The 15,482-nt window shown below is 42.3% G+C and overlaps 1 protein-coding gene and 1 long non-coding RNA gene across 10 annotated transcripts in view; one reads left to right on the forward strand and one right to left on the reverse strand.

The window, feature by feature from the left end:
• tns1b (tensin 1b) overlaps positions 1–15,482 on the forward strand; it is a 191,391-nt gene that overhangs the window by 172,791 nt on the left and 3,118 nt on the right. For 3 of the 8 annotated variants that reach the window (XM_085434575.1, XM_085434576.1, XM_085434580.1), the window contains exons 19-33: positions 33–113; positions 3,102–3,295; positions 3,376–3,514; positions 5,476–5,571; positions 6,224–6,407; positions 6,527–7,569; positions 7,996–8,082; positions 10,072–10,200; positions 10,420–10,512; positions 12,211–12,288; positions 12,464–12,532; positions 12,688–12,714; positions 13,053–13,221; positions 14,845–14,913; positions 15,068–15,097. In XM_085434575.1, the coding sequence (XP_085290701.1) occupies positions 33–113; positions 3,102–3,295; positions 3,376–3,514; positions 5,476–5,571; positions 6,224–6,407; positions 6,527–7,569; positions 7,996–8,082; positions 10,072–10,200; positions 10,420–10,512; positions 12,211–12,288; positions 12,464–12,532; positions 12,688–12,714; positions 13,053–13,221; positions 14,845–14,913; positions 15,068–15,097 (2,488 nt within the window). Of the gene's footprint in view, positions 1–32; positions 114–3,101; positions 3,296–3,375; positions 3,515–5,475; positions 5,572–5,896; positions 5,924–6,223; positions 6,408–6,526; positions 7,570–7,995; positions 8,083–10,071; positions 10,201–10,419; positions 10,513–12,210; positions 12,289–12,463; positions 12,533–12,687; positions 12,715–13,052; positions 13,222–14,844; positions 14,914–15,067; positions 15,098–15,482 lie in introns of all 8 variants that reach the window. The other 5 variants (XM_085434578.1, XM_085434577.1, XM_085434574.1 and 2 more) reach the window with 4 other exon arrangements.
• LOC146691258 (uncharacterized) overlaps positions 1–15,482 on the reverse strand; it is a 107,921-nt gene that overhangs the window by 36,141 nt on the left and 56,298 nt on the right. The window lies entirely within an intron of this gene.

Consider the following 15,482-nt stretch of genomic DNA (forward strand, 5'->3'; position numbering starts at 1 on the left):
TCTTTCTTTCATCATTCATCTGTTTACCCCAGAGTACTCGGCTCGTGTCCAAAGTGTCATCCCCAGCATGACCTCTTCTCAGTCTGAGCACCACCGTTCTCACTCCCTCTCGGGTTGGTTCTCCCATCCTGTCTGAAGGAACACTTCAAAAAAAGGAAAAAGAAAGAAAGGAGATCCCCTCTTCTTCTTCTTCTTCTTTTGCAAGTGTTGCTTCAAACCGATTCTGTATCTGCTTTGCCTTTGACTGATGTGGGCTTTGGTTTGCATTTTTAACCATTTTTCTTGTTTAATACTAGACTGCCCCCATCTGCTCATTTTGTCTTTTTATTCCACTTCCTCCCTTTTATACGTTTGAGGTGCATCATCATCAAACTAACCACTGATTCCTTTCTTCGTACACCCTCACACTTCATCTATGTTTGTTCTGAGCTGCTTTCTTCTTCAAGGTTAGGGAATCGCCCCAACAGTGGTGCAAAAAGAAGGGGAAAAAACCCTCAATTGGATAATGTTAAAGTTTCACAAGAACGACACAGAGGAAGCACAAAGGAGGCTCTGTCCCTTGCCAGGAGAGTGCATGTCACAAGATCCGTTTTGCCAAACTTGGGAAACAATACCGAGGCCAGGATACACTGGGCTCATTCAAGGCTGAGTTTTTTCTCTTGTGCTACTTTCAAGATTTACAAAGCCAGACAAAAGACACCGAATGTAAAAGAGGGACCACAGTCCTAGTTGGAAACATCACTAAAGTGCTATATGTCCCCTGAGAACTAGTGACCACAATGCAGACAGGATTGTTCTGTGTAAGGGGTCAGTCTGGCCTCTCCACCACAGACAGTAATATCCTTTGCAGTGATGCAACACTACATCACAGTTAAATGTTAAAATGATCTAGGATAGAACTGGAATAATCTCTGAGATCATATTTACAGCCATGACATTTATATACAACAAACTCCCAGAACTATTCACGCAAATGTCACGCAAAAGTGCAGATCATTAAGACGGCTCAGTTCTCTTATTGATCTGAACACTTTCCCAGTAATACAGTCTGCTCAGTCTGGCCTTAAATGCCCTTTCTTAGTTGCAGAGGTGCACATATGGAAACGGCGTTTTTCACTTTAAAAGAAAAGAAAAAGCACGCCACAGGATCACCGATCAAGTTTGTTTTTCGAATCAATGCCATGATATAGTTGGACTTTCAAAAGCTCAGAAATAGGAGATGAGAGAAAAAAAAATCAGTTCAAGGGATTACCAGCAGCCCCAGCTGGAAACTATTAGCGGTCGCTAAGGCAACGGCATGGTGTTTGACAGTGCTCCGCTGTAGAGCAGTGTATCATGGGTACATCTGGTTGTCAGTTTCCAGGCTCGGTGTGATGGTGTGTTTCTGTTCTGGGGGTGTAGACTGCATACTTTTAAAGCTGTCTGGATGAAGATTTTGGCCAGTGCTGAAATATCTGAGGCATTCCACCTACGCCGGCACCGATTTCTGCCTTTTAAAATTGATGAATGACTTAGATACATAAATTAATAACAGGAAAATGAAACGCATGCATTTGGAAAGTTCTATTCAGTTTTGGTGATAACTCACAGGAAATTATTTTTAACATCTCAGGTTTTGGTAAAAGCAGTGCCTGATAACTTTAATCCCGACTGTCTGACTGCTACATTTTTATAGCTGCTATCTCCAACTTTTCTCCTAAGATATTTGGCCAAGTCTTTTTTTGTCTCACTTCAAAGTGGAGCCGAGTGAAGGGAATATCAATATTTTTAGGTTTCCACAACAGTCAGGCTTTCAAGATGTCCACAAAATCATCTGCCAGTGTTAGGATGAGAGAAGCGCTCGGTCACACCAGCGTTTCCCACAGAATCTGCAGCAGGGTGGTGCACGCTTTCTTATAACAATTAAGGAATTCTATATGCTGTATATATACAGTCATTATTTTCTGTTGCAGCTTTTTGAGTGGACAGAGTCCAACTCCACCGTCTTGAATGACAGCTGGTAGGTTTTGTTTTGCGTTGCAGTCTCTGTGAACCTGTTGTACACCTGCTGCAGGTTCTGGGTTCTGGTTAGCTCACACCCGATCTCCAGAGCAGAAGATGATCTGCCAGCAGCTGCAGTGTAAAATGGTCCAGAAAAGGATGGCTCCAGTGGCTGATAGAATATGTACATAGGCTGCGAATAGTTGGGGCTCGCTGGTTAGTGCTGACTTTAAAAACGTAGCAAAAAAAAAGGGACTAAACTTTATCTCCCTGTAAGGATATTCCACCTGTACAAGGCATCTTTTCATTTAGGTCTGAATTAGAGGCATAAATAAACATAAAGGTAGAAGCAGGAGAAGAGTTGGTGACAAAATTTGAAACAAGATACTTGTTAAAAATTGTAAACAGCCACTTGAGAACAAGCACCATCACAGCATTTATAATCCGCCCACTCCCCTCTTTGTTTCTTAATGTTTTTTTCCTTCTTTTCACTTCCTCCCATTGACCTCCATCTAGTTTCAAAAGCACTGGCTTTTTCTGCTTTGGCCAGCATTTCAGGTATTGCTCCCTCAATCCTTTGAGTCAATGCTGCTGAATATTAGCATACAAAAAGCCTCTTTACTCCAATCCTGTTTGTTTTATGCTGCTAGCTTTTCTCTCTGCCTCTCAGTTCAAATGAGATTAGGAAAAATCAGCTTATTGGCTGCTCTGAAGTTCAGCCAAAACATTCAGTTTGCACCAGAACATTTTGTCCTAGTATTAAAGAATTGTTGCATAGAAGACGGGAGTATCATTCTGTGTGCCACATTTCCAACATGGTGTGGGTTTCTTCTGAATAACGCTGTTGACCTTCAGGCTTCTTCTTCTGATGAGCAGCTAATCCGTTCGTAACTTTTTTTTTTTGTATGTGCATGTTAAATTTGAAAGGACCACGGGCTCCTGCCGATGCTTTGCCTGGTTTGATTGTCTGCAAAACACACACAGTGGCCTGTGCATTGAGCACTAGCGATAGCTGACAACCATTAACATTCGGTGGCGTTGATGGAAGTGATGGAGTGAAGGCGGATAAAAGAGAAGCAGCAAGCTTTTGCCAAGTTGTAACACTCACTTGCTTTTCTTAGGCGTCCAGGCCCGTGTGTCATCCTTGGATGAGCCCACAGCTGCTCCCCGCCGTCGCATCACCAGCGAAGGCCAGAACCAGAACGGACCAGATGACAGTACGTCTCCTGATGTCCCACTTCGCTCTCCTATTCGGTGTGTTTCACCAGAGTTTGTCAACGCCATAGCGATGAACCCCGGTGGACGGCCAAAGGAGGTAGAAAACGCACATTTTCTCTGCACCAGCGATGGCAGTTTCTTTTTTTTCTTCTCATCTCATCTCTTTTCCTACTCCAGAAAAATATGCACAGCTATCGAGAGGCCTTTGAGGAGCTGGAAGGAGGTCACATCAGTCCTACACCCACAGTTGGTGGTGAGGTGTTTCCCCAAACCCCTGCCTTCCCCGTCTCACCGCAAACCCCTTACTTCAACCTATGTAAGTCCCCCCTCCGGCTGACAGAGGGCACTGTGGAGCTCAGGTGTAATTACTTTTTCAAGATTTATATCCTGGAATTTAACAAATTATTATTTTTAGCCTTTTTTAATCCAGCACTGAACCTGCATTCTTTCTGATGGCCAGCAGATGGCGACTCTCCTGGTCGCAAAATGAACATATAGAATTCTGTGAGAGGATAACCCAACTTAACACTCGATCTATGACCTCAGTTAACACTGGATTGTTTATCTTCCCCACCAACTGTTTCAAATCAAATTCAGTAGGACACGAGGTTTGTTTAGCAAAGTATGCTCTCCAGTTACAGTAAAAAAGATAATAAAACAGGATAAGCTTTATTAGTGTTGACAAATGAGTTTGTAACTTGGACAACAGAGTTTTTGACAAGAACTATGTAGACAAACCAGCATATAAGTTTGAAAGCATATCCACATACATACATCTACCCCCTCTTAGTCTCTCACACACCCAACAAAAAAGGTCATGCATTACATAACAGTGTCTTAGCCAGCTCTGCCAATTACCTCATCCAGTTCTCTTGCGTATCTCCTCTTTGGGCACTCCCATAAAAGTTAGTTATAAAACGCAGACACTGTATTTTTAACACTTATTTTGTGGCCGAAGATATTTCCTCCCACTTAAACTAGGAACACTGCTCAGGAACACGTCTCAGTCATACGGAGCTGCACATTTTTTTCACAAAGCAAACTTAAATGTTTGCGAAACAGGGAGAAAAAAAATAGTTGGACTGGGTTTAAAAACATGAAGATGGGCCAGAAAACTTTTTTTTCCTCCAGCTGTGCACAAACTGGTGTTAACTGGTTACCAGTTAACTAAGAACAGTTTTGCAAGTCCTTTGCAAAACCTGTTGAAAGCGCACGGTTGGCTAAATGATGAGCGCACGTGACATCGGATTTATTTCCCACCAAGCTGTCTTCTGAGTAGTGTGTCTTCAAATCACCTGTCCCTCCCTCGCTCTAAAGACACACACACACCAAAACCACTAATTAAAGGTGACACATCAGGGTCTCAAGTACAAAGAATTGATTAGGATTCTTTGGTAAGTGGAGGATGCACGGCTCTACTGGAGTTCCACTGTCCCACAACGTCAGCCATAACGACCCCCTCGCCCCCATTACCCGCCATGTACTACAATCCTGCACCGCTTTGGCATGAGAACCACACGAGAGCAGCACTTACAGTTAAAACTCTACAGATTAGGACATGCAGACTCAAACACACACACACAGCACAGCCATTATCATGAACTTTTACACTCTCTAGAGCTGCTGCTCTCAGTGTATATTGTTGTCAATTGTGTTTGGGGTCATGTTGCTGCCTTATTTCACTGCATTGCCTCCCTTCCCCTGTCAGTCTTACCCAGCTAGAGTGTCTTGATCTGATAATTCTGTTATCTTGATTTTATTTTAATTTGGGCTGGAGGGGAAAAAAGAGAAGTGGGCATTGCAAAAAAAAAAAAAAAAAACAGATGTAAGATAGGTAATGTTTTGGAAAGACTCAACAGGAGTATTACATATTTGTTGTTAGAGTAACACAGGTCTAATGGCTAAAGCCTAAGAAGTAACATATTCCTCTTCTTATCTTTCCCTCCAGTGTCAGTACAGCAGAGACTGTCTAAGCTCGTGTTTTACCCCGTTACTGGTCACATGCATGTTTTGCCCCTCCATCAGAGCATGAGGCATGGGCACCTTCTAAACACTGCACTCGTGTGTGCTAATTGATGGAAATGCAATACTGTGTCTTGACAGCTTTTCACCTGTTAATTTAACATTAATAGGTTTAAACATTAAGTTAATTAGATTGCCTCATAATTTTCTAAAACCAGTGATGAGTTAGTGTTAAACTGTGTGAGCAGGTAGCAGCTGTCAAGAGGTCTGTAATGTACCATGGTGCGCGGTGATAAATGTCTGGTATCTCTTCAGGTCGCTCCCCTCCTGGTCTTGCCAAGACTCCACTGTCAGCCCTGGGTTTGAAGCCCCACAACCCAGCAGAAATCCTCCTCAATCAAACAGGCTCAGGTTGGTTGCAACAGTTTCAGATTCTGGTGATGCAAACACCTTTGGTTATCGATAAATGAGAGTCAAGTTGCCACTCCCTTCTAATGACATATATAAATACAACTGAAGATCATTTTATAAGCATACATTTTAGTTCAGATGAGCTGAGAAACAGAAATAAAAGGAGTTTGGTTAAAAATGACAAGACAACATTTAACTGCTGCTAATATTTCTTTCCCTAAAGACACCAAACACTAAAGTTTCCAACCCCCTTGATACGTCTTGGGTTGTTTTTGGTTTTTTTACAACATTTTGTTCTTTGGTTTATCCCAATGATGCTTCACAGATGATGAAAGCAGTGAGGGTGAGGAAGGTAAGAGCTCCAGTATAATGCCACATATCATCATTCACTTTAACCCTCTCCACCCCATTTTTCTCAACATATTTAGTCTTTTTCCGTCCACGTGTCACATTCGGCAAAGCCATTCCCATTTTTAGTTGCCATCAGAGTTAAGTAATAGTGTATGCTGCTTTTCGGAGTGGTCTTAAGTACCACTTTAGGCTATTATTTGCATTTTATCACCCTTATGGACAATAATGAGGCACCCCACCCTGGAAAATCAGAAACCCAGTATAGAGCTTTTATTTATTTAGGCGTGTCTTTCATATACAGCACCAAGAAGCTATGTGGAGTCTGTCGCCAAGTCAGCAGTGGCAGGAGGAGAGCCATGCACATCACATAGAAGCCTTACTCCGCTGGGAGATGCTACAACCAAGCAGAGAAGTCAAAGTCCCACCACCACTCACACACTGAACCCACCTTTGTCCAGCAGCAGTCCCATACAGAGCTCACCGGGGTAAGATGGGCCTGTCTTATAGTCATGTTTAGCCTTCTCCTTGAGTACTTGTACTCCTCCGTGAGAAGCTATACTGCATTATTACGCACGCTTATTTACTTCTCTCGCTTCTCTTTCAGCGATCACCCTGTAGCAGAGAGCAGTGTTAGCACTCCGTCCCAACCCACTACTGATTCCGGGTTCCGCTCCCAGCCTACAGAGAGTGCCTACCCCACTCCTACTCCATCATATCAAGCCTTGAATACCCCCACTTCATCCTACCTGGATTCTAGCTCTCCAACCTCCTCCTACCTTGGCACTGCAACACCCACACCACCTTACCTGGGTCCCAGCACCTTGTTAGGAAGCTATGCATCCTCAGATCCCAACCCGCCCAGTTCAGAACCAGTTCAGACCACACTCGGCCATGGAAGCCCCAGTAAACAGATCCAGACCAACATCATTGGCTCTACTAACAACCCCGTCCTCCAGCAGCGCCCCAGTATTAATCAGGAAGTTCCCGCCATGAGCCAGCAGACATCACCAGCTAATGGCTTTGAAGTGGGCGTGTCGGGTCTCAGTGGCAGTCCCGTCCTCGGTCATTGTCCATCTCAGGGAGCGCAGAGCAGTCCAGTCCTCAACAGGCAGGCTGCTATGGGGCCAGGGCCCCAACAGAGCCCAGTCCTCAGCAGACAGCCGTCCCTCGGTCAGCCTATTCAGAGCAGCCCTGTGCTCAGCCGACAGCCATCGATCACACAGGCTCAAGGAAGTCCGGTGTTGGGCCGTCACCCCTCCATTTCTCAGATGTCCCAGAGAAGCCCCAGTTTAGACCGTCACCCCATGCACAGTGGTTACACGACACCAGATGAACGACATGGGAACCTGTCACGACAGAGCAGTTCTTCGGGCTACCAGGGACCACCAACTCCCTCATTCCCCATCTCACCTGCAGGCTACCAAGATGGAGGGATGATGGGGATGGGTTTAGGGTTCAGGCAGGGCAGTCCAGCCCCTGGATTTCAGCCCCAGCTTCCAGAGAAGAGGCGCATGTCAAGCGGCGATAGACCAAACGGAGCGCTGTCCTATGGCACGATGAACGGGAAGATGATGCCCACAATGAGTGGAGGAGGCAATCCCAGCTACTTCCACACACTTTCTGACTTTTCAAGGTTCACTATGACTGGTAAGTACATACAATTTAGGGGTTCATTCCATAAACTGTATATAGAAGTGCGATGGAAAAGTTTCCAGACTCTGACCAGAAAAATGAAAATTACAAACCGGATTTAAACTGATCAACTGTCAACTGTGCAAAATTAGCATCCGAGGTAATATGTCAGTAAACTATGGATTTGCTTGCTTGATCTTGCTGGCAAGCTAGCCAGCTAACTCTAGAATTAAACAATTAGTACAGTTTGGCACCACTATGGTGAAGTCAGGGTTTCAAAAACAGCAGTCCACAAATCAGCATTGATGTTTTGTTTTTTTAAATGAGTTTCGAGTGTTTGGGGTGACATCCGTTTTATATCTTGGCCGATCCAATTCACAGTCAAGGCAAAGAGGATATATTTTTGTGATTTCCTGTTACATCTTTGGATTTTTGTTGCAGATGGAAGCCCCGACAGCAGGCTGAACGTCAAGTTTGTTCAAGACACGTCCAAGTTCTGGTACAAACCTGACATTTCCAGAGAGCAAGGTAGGAAGTCAAAAGACCTCATTTATTATATTAATCAAATATAGATCCATCCAAGTGGGTGGATTTATGTCATACTTTTAAACATTTAGACAAACATTAAGGAACAGAAGCAGCTGTCATCATTAGCAGCGTAACATATCAGCTGTGTTGTGAGCAGTACTTTTGCAAACGTTATTGTGGTGAACATACAGAGCATATTATAGAAATGACTTGGGCTGCATGGTTTAATTGAGTATTACTCTGAATCCTTTGAGTTGCACTAAAAGGACTCTTTGTTGAAACTCAAGTCATTGTTCTGAATGTCAGTGATGTAAGTCACTGGACCCGGCAACGTCATCTCTTTTGATAAATGCACGTACACATGTGCACAATACTGACGATGCATGCAGCAGCATACACAAAACATTTCTGTCCTCGTGTGTTTTAGCTGTGAGGTCAGCAGCTAGTGACTGGCCTGTAATGGATTATATCATGTTAAACATAAGCATATGCTCAACTGCGATGACATCAGACACACGGAGAGTTTATACTTAGTGCAGTGCACTCCCAGAAAGAAAGCCACACCATATGCAGAGAATTAGGGAACATCTGCATGTGTTGCTCATCTCATCCATCTTCCTTGCTTAAACTGTCACATGTGGACAGGCCTGGGCATTGAACTAAACAGTGAAGTTAAAGCTCTAAAGCTCCTCTCTGTGAACAATGAAGTGTCTGAAGCAAAGTGTCATGTTAGAAGTTGTAGTTCTAATAAAATGCAGACCAACGGCAGTTTTTTTTTTTTTTTTTTAAACAAAGGGTCAGGACTCATTTCATCCTACTCTTACTCATGCTTCACTTTTGACTTCATGCCACCTTCTTCCTTGGCTTACCTTCATTCTTTAATGACTTTTCCGACCTCCAAATTCCATCACCTAAATTTAGCTGGTGGAATAATAAAGAGGTTTTTCATTGTGGACAAATTGTCCAGTTTTTCTTTCCCTCAAATGCATTTCTTTTTGTTAAGTACTTATTGTAACAAATAAAGCTTCTAACCATAATTGTGTAACATGTGGTTTGTATACTGTAGTATGCAGTTTCTCCATGTTTTAACAACAACCTGCCAGGGGCCTGCACATCGACAATGTAATCTAATACTGAGCTTTGTTACAACTTATTGACATAACACAGAGGAAAGTGCATGTAATAGATAAATAACAAGACTAATGCCAGGTTCACTTAGTTCTGTATGACATTTAGGACTTTAAGATGGTCACCGTGTGGTATGAGGTGACTGTAGGCTCAAAGATTCTTGCCGACTTTGGCCAGGATACATACATTTCTACATAAACACAGAGCAGATCTGGCTTTGCTGCCTTTTGCCCCTATTTGATATAATCAGGAAGGAGGTGCCAGAGAATTACAACTAAAGACAAGAATTTAAACAAACACTAGATCATACTAAGAGGACAGATCTGGACTGATTGTCCTTTGGCCGATGTATCACTTCATGCATTACACTGTACCCAAGACTACTAGCTTTTTCTCTCTTATCCATTATAGCCTAAATCTTTGGATTGGTGCTGCTTTACATCTTTGTTGTGTCATCTGAACCCAGCAAAAGTAAAGAGCGACTGTTATTTCATCTGTGAGGCCATAATGAGGCACAGGCGAGTTGTTCTGTGAGCTGCTAGCAACAGCATGCTATCAGAAACGGACGGCCGAGGAGTTTTTACATTCGAGTTTTGGTTGTTGAGAAAGGCACAAATGAAATGTGGCTTGTTGATGATGTCAGATTAACAGTCAGTAGATGTTAAGAACCTTTATTAGTCCCACACATGGGAAATTTGTTTAAAGATTTGTTAAAAGATCTTAATTTATCTTGAGGTGAGTGTTGGAACATCAATCCATCTAAGTCGGTCCATAAACCGACTCAGCAGTAGCATGTAGGTTATTGTATCACCTCCCAGATTCCTGATGTTCTAAAGTAACTCAATGTTCTCTGTATTCCAGCCATCAGCCTGCTGAAGGACAGGGAGCCCGGAGCCTTTGTTATCCGGGACAGTCACTCCTTCAAAGGAGCTTATGGCCTAGCCATGAAGGTGGCGTCTCCTCCACCCACTGTGCATCCGAACAAGAAAGGTAGGGGGAGGACGGTGGGCAGTACATCAAAGCAGTTACAAATGTGCCAAATATTCAGTACACACACTACTTCTGTGTTTAGTGCAGCCCTTCTTGTTTTGTTGGAGGCAGCATGAATGTTAGTACCTTAATACCAAAGATATGAGACGATGTCTGAATGTGATTCAGCTGGTGCATTACCCGCCTGGACTCACGCACTGCTTGGCTCTTTTGTTGCAGGTGACATCACCAATGAACTGGTGAGGCATTTCCTGATCGAGAGCAGCCCTAAAGGAGTGAAGCTGAAAGGTTGCCCCAACGAGCCTTACTTTGGTTAGTGGAAGCACTCTTGCTGCTGTCTTTCATTTCTAAAACATACACTAACAGCTTAGCAGTGACATAACGAGTCTGTAGGAAATGTCAAGCACGAGCGCTTTCTCTCTTTTGTGTGTCAGTTGAAAATTTGAGCCCCTTTCCAAGTTTGAAAACATCTAATCCTGCTGTAATTATAGTATTGAGTGACGTGATCTCTCTTGTGTTCTCCCTACTAATTACACTACACGGCTGTGTGTGCGTGCGCGTCTGCATGCACTAAAGGGGCAGACCAACTTCTGTGAACTTTTGCCTTCGCGCTCCTCGTTTCTTCTCTTCCACTCTTGTCTTCAGCTTGTAACTCACTTTATCGCTCTTATTCTTTAGTGGAGTTTTTGCTTGTATTTCTTTAATTTCAACTAACACAAAAGCACAAAACTGTTTTTTCCTGTCATCTTTTTTTTTTTTTTAATTTACTTCAGTGTGACATTACAGCCAACAATGAACAATTAAACCTGAGTCCTTTGAATCCCTCTTTCAGAGCTCGTGAAGTTTATCCATAATCCTCCACCATTTAAAAGTAACATTAATAACTCCAATTAAAAGATTCAGCTGTCATTGTGTAAGAAGTCAGGCGTACTACAGATTTAGTTAACGAGGGATCCATTATGATTAATTTAAAATCTAAATGTGTATTCTTCGACACTAATAGAGTAGTTTTCAGTAATCCTTGGCCATGATGCAGCCCCTCAGTTCATACACTCCCTAAAAGAAGCCTTTTAACTCCCTTCACCTCCCTTTAAGTTAGCTTTCATCAGATTGCCTGCCCAATGGAAACAGAAGGTTTGAAAAGCAGCTAAATAGGGCTTATCTATTGTAGAAAACCTACAAGAAAAAGTCACTATAAGAGTCAAAAGCTCATGCTTCAGACTGGTCAAAATGCTCAGGGGGGATTACCTGCACATACATTTACCTCTTTATTTATAATTTTAATATGGGTCACCATAATAAAAACCTAATGTCAGCAATCTTGTTAAACAATTAACCAGCTACAGGTCATCTATACCACGTGTCAAGATGGTTGTTATAACTGAAGAAAGCAACACTCTCAAACTGGAAGCTTCTGTGGAACCAGCTCCCAGTTTGGATTCAGGAGACAGATTCTCTCTCTACTTTTAAGATTAGGCTTAAAATGTTCCTTTTGATAAAGCATAGAGTTAGGGCTGGATCAGATGACGTTGAACCCTCCCTTAGTCACGCTGCAATAGGCTTAGGCTGCTGGGGGGCTTCCCATGATGCACTGCAGTGTTTCTTCTTTACTCACTATGTGTTTATACACCTCTCTGCATTTAATCATTAGTTCTTATTGATCTCTGCCTCTCTTCCACCTGTCTTCCCCCCATCACTTTTCAACCCGGTTCTGAGGTTTCTTCCTGTTAAAAAGGAGTTTTTCTCTTCCCACTGTCAACAAGTGTTTCCTCTAAGGGGGTCATTTGATTGTTGGGGTTTTTGTTCCATTGTTGTAGTTCTTTACCTTGCAATATAAAGCACCCTGGGCTGACTGTTGTTGTGATTTGGCACTCTAAGAAGAAAACTACCAAGCGGCAGAATTGATCCAGTTATATGAGAAAAAAAAAAATCCACAAACTTTCTCATGGCAACTCAAAACTCCCTTTAAGTAAAGCTGAACATTTATAAAAACTTGTTTCTCTTTGACAGGTTGCCTGTCTGCATTGGTCTACCAACATGCTATAACACCACTGGCCCTCCCATGCAAACTAGTCATCCCCACCACAGGTATGTGCAATAAGTGTTCTGTGTAACATGTATTCCATTTAAAAGTGTTTCTGTCTTACTCTTAAGCAAATCTTTACAGTTAAAAATTTTTTTTATTTTTTTTTTAAAAACTGAAAATCTGACCCTTGATGGAGTCCTCATCCCAAAACGGTAAACTTTCTCTCCTGTAAATCAGAGCTCACTGAGGAAGTACCAGAGGTCACAACAGCAAACCCGATGGCTGAAAGGCTGAAACAAGGAGCAGGTAAAACCTCCTCCTCAGTATTAAAAGTCATTAGGTTATTTAAGTTTAACATTCCAAGACAGTCAGCCAAGTTTTGAGGTTCTTGGACATAATTGTCAGCGTCATTAGTGTGTTTTGTCACTCATTCTGACAACGTGACGTTCTTGTTGTCCCAGTGCTGAGGGCCCCTGCTGACTCCCATGGTAAACCCAGTGCACTTTCATTTGGAAACCTACAACTGGAATGTGCATCGTGTCTGTGTGTTGTCTGTCCGTGTATGCTCCACAAATGAAGACGAATAAATAACAGTCCCGTGTGACAGATTTCCCCAGAACATGTCTTTTAACACTAGCGTCCAGCTTGCGCTCCATAACAGACAGAATGTTTTATGTGGAATGATCTGTTTGGTTTCTAAAACCCCAGCCTTGTTGCAGAAAGCATGCACTCTAATGAGGACAATGTCAACATTATTGCATGAACAGATTGTTCACGATTGGGTTTGACACCATTTATCCAGCTGGGATGTCTGCTCTCTTTACAGCATGCAATGTTCTCTACATCAACTCAGTGGAGATGGAATCACTGACAGGGCCTCAGGCTGTCGCTAAGGCCATATCTGAGACACTGGCTGCTGCTTCTCCACCTACTGCCACCATTGTGCACTTCAAGGTGTCCTCACAAGGCATCACACTCACTGACAACCAGAGGAAGTAAGTCTAAACCACACCTGTCCCATCTTAAACATGTGTTTGATGTCTCACAAGTGTAGACGTTGCATGTCATATGTTGTCGCAGACATATTTTTGACGAGCCTTTGACATCTCAGCGTATTTTAAGATATAAATATGTCTTTAAAGGGCTGGAATTAATGAATATGAGCAACTGAACACAATCACAAAACAATAGAGAAAATTAAAGTATTAGAATTTTTATACACTATATTATTAACTATTTCACAGCTTTCCCTATTATTACATCTGCATATCATCATTACATTTGGGTGCTGAGCTTTGGAAGGGTGTTAGAGAACAGTGAAGCAGACGTACTGGCCTGTTGTAGAAAGATAGAGCTAAGCCAGAAGACCAAGGTTTTGACTACCCAGTGGCTCTATGTCCCAGTCATCAATGATGGTCACGAGCTCTGGGTAGTGACAGAAAGAATGACACTGCTGATACAAGCGACCAAAATGAGTTTCCTTTGTTGAGTGGCTGTGCTCACCCTTAGAGATACTGTGAGGAGCACAGTGTCAAAAGTGTGTCAAAAGGGGCTAGCTGAGGTGATCTGAGCGTCTTAACAAGATGTATCCTGGATACCTCCCTTTTGAGGTTTTTAGGGCACACCCAGCTGGGACAGGAGCCCACAGTAGAATTTGTTGGAACGATTATATATCTCAACATTCCCTGGGAGGAGATGGAAAAAGATCTTGGGGAGAAAGGAAGTCTTACTCTCCTTTAGCCTGTGGCCATACCAAAAGCACTTTAGATAAGCAGAAGAAAAAGGGTGGACATGTACATCATATGTTTCAGTTTTTATTTATGTAGTGGTAGTTCACAGCAGCAGTTTTCTCAAAGCAACCCTAAACTCCAACTTTGTGATCAAGCACTTGGTGACGGCAGAGAAGAAGAACTCATTTTTAACAGGAAGAGTGATTTTAAGCATTCAAGTTCACTACTCGAATGCTTGAAAACATGAACTTTGAGCATTATCATAGAAGCTCAGCTTCCACAAGTTTTACATTAATGTTTTTAAATGCACGGCTGTCAGGAAAAGCATGCTAGCATTGACAAAGAGAGATAGCTTACTGGTACTGATGGAATGAACAATTTAGAACCGGTCTGATGTGTAGTGATACACGAGAAAAAGTAGAGCCCTTGCATAACTGGCACAGTCTGAGTTTAACCTCCTAAGACCCGAACTCTTCCACGACATGCATTTTTTATTTCTCTTTGATATTTGGGCTGATTGGGGCCTGATGAATGTAAAAACAAAGAATTACCAGATTTTTTTTAACCTTATTTTGTTTTTAAGAAAAATAAGAGCCACATATGAGGATATTCATTTAAAATTTTGATAGAACAGTAGCAGTATAATGTCCTCGTAAGTGGATATCAGGCCCTTGTAGAGCAAAATTTAGTATTTTAGTCTAAATAACCCAAAATGTGATGTCCACATATGTGGACGCAGGTCCTAGGAGGTTAAAGTTCATATTGACCAAATCAGCCTAAATCATCAATGGTTGCTCTGTTTAAAAGCTGTATAAAAGTATATGACATGCAAGTCCACAGAATGGACATTTCAATTTTTAAGTTTTGTGTCATTTACATCTTTTTTAGGCTTTTCTTCCGACGCCATTACCCAACCAACACTGTCACGTTCTGTGATATAGACCCTCAGGACAGAAAGTGAGTACAGAGAGCCATTAAAATACTTAGAACAATATTAGCGACTTGTTTTCAGTTCCTCAAGTGTGTTTAAAGCCCGTGATTTCAGCTAGTCCAAGTAGCACATTGGTTTTGTTTAGTTAAGACCTTAAACAAAATACTTAAATCATTTCAGATGGAACAAGCCTGAGGGAGGAACAGCAAAGTAAGTAAACTTTCCTTTCAGTCAACATTTGATACTTGAAAGTACTCTTTTTAAGAGACTGACCGATGCTGATATTTAGTTTCTGTCAGACGCACCCATAACAGTTGCTTCGTGTAGTAATTTGAGTCCTTACTAAGATGATATGGCGTTGAAGTTTGAAAAGAAACAGTTTGTTTTACTCTTCCAACCTGCTGATTATTCGTTCACACTCTGCTTGTGTTTGTAGTCTTTCAAACACATTGCAAACAGAGAAGTTACACAGTGCCCTCTGGTGGATTGTGTAACATCAACACAATGGTCGGTGTTACTTCCATCTCTTCCTTCCTTTTTAAACTTTGATTAGTTGGCTGTTACAACCACGTAACGATATATCATCAAAGATACT

Source organism: Copadichromis virginalis, linkage group LG16 (genome assembly GCF_057382275.1).
Source record: "Copadichromis virginalis isolate Kocher_CV1m ecotype Utaka linkage group LG16, C_Virginalis_male_GT1.1, whole genome shotgun sequence".
Lineage (NCBI taxonomy): Eukaryota > Metazoa > Chordata > Actinopteri > Cichliformes > Cichlidae > Copadichromis > Copadichromis virginalis.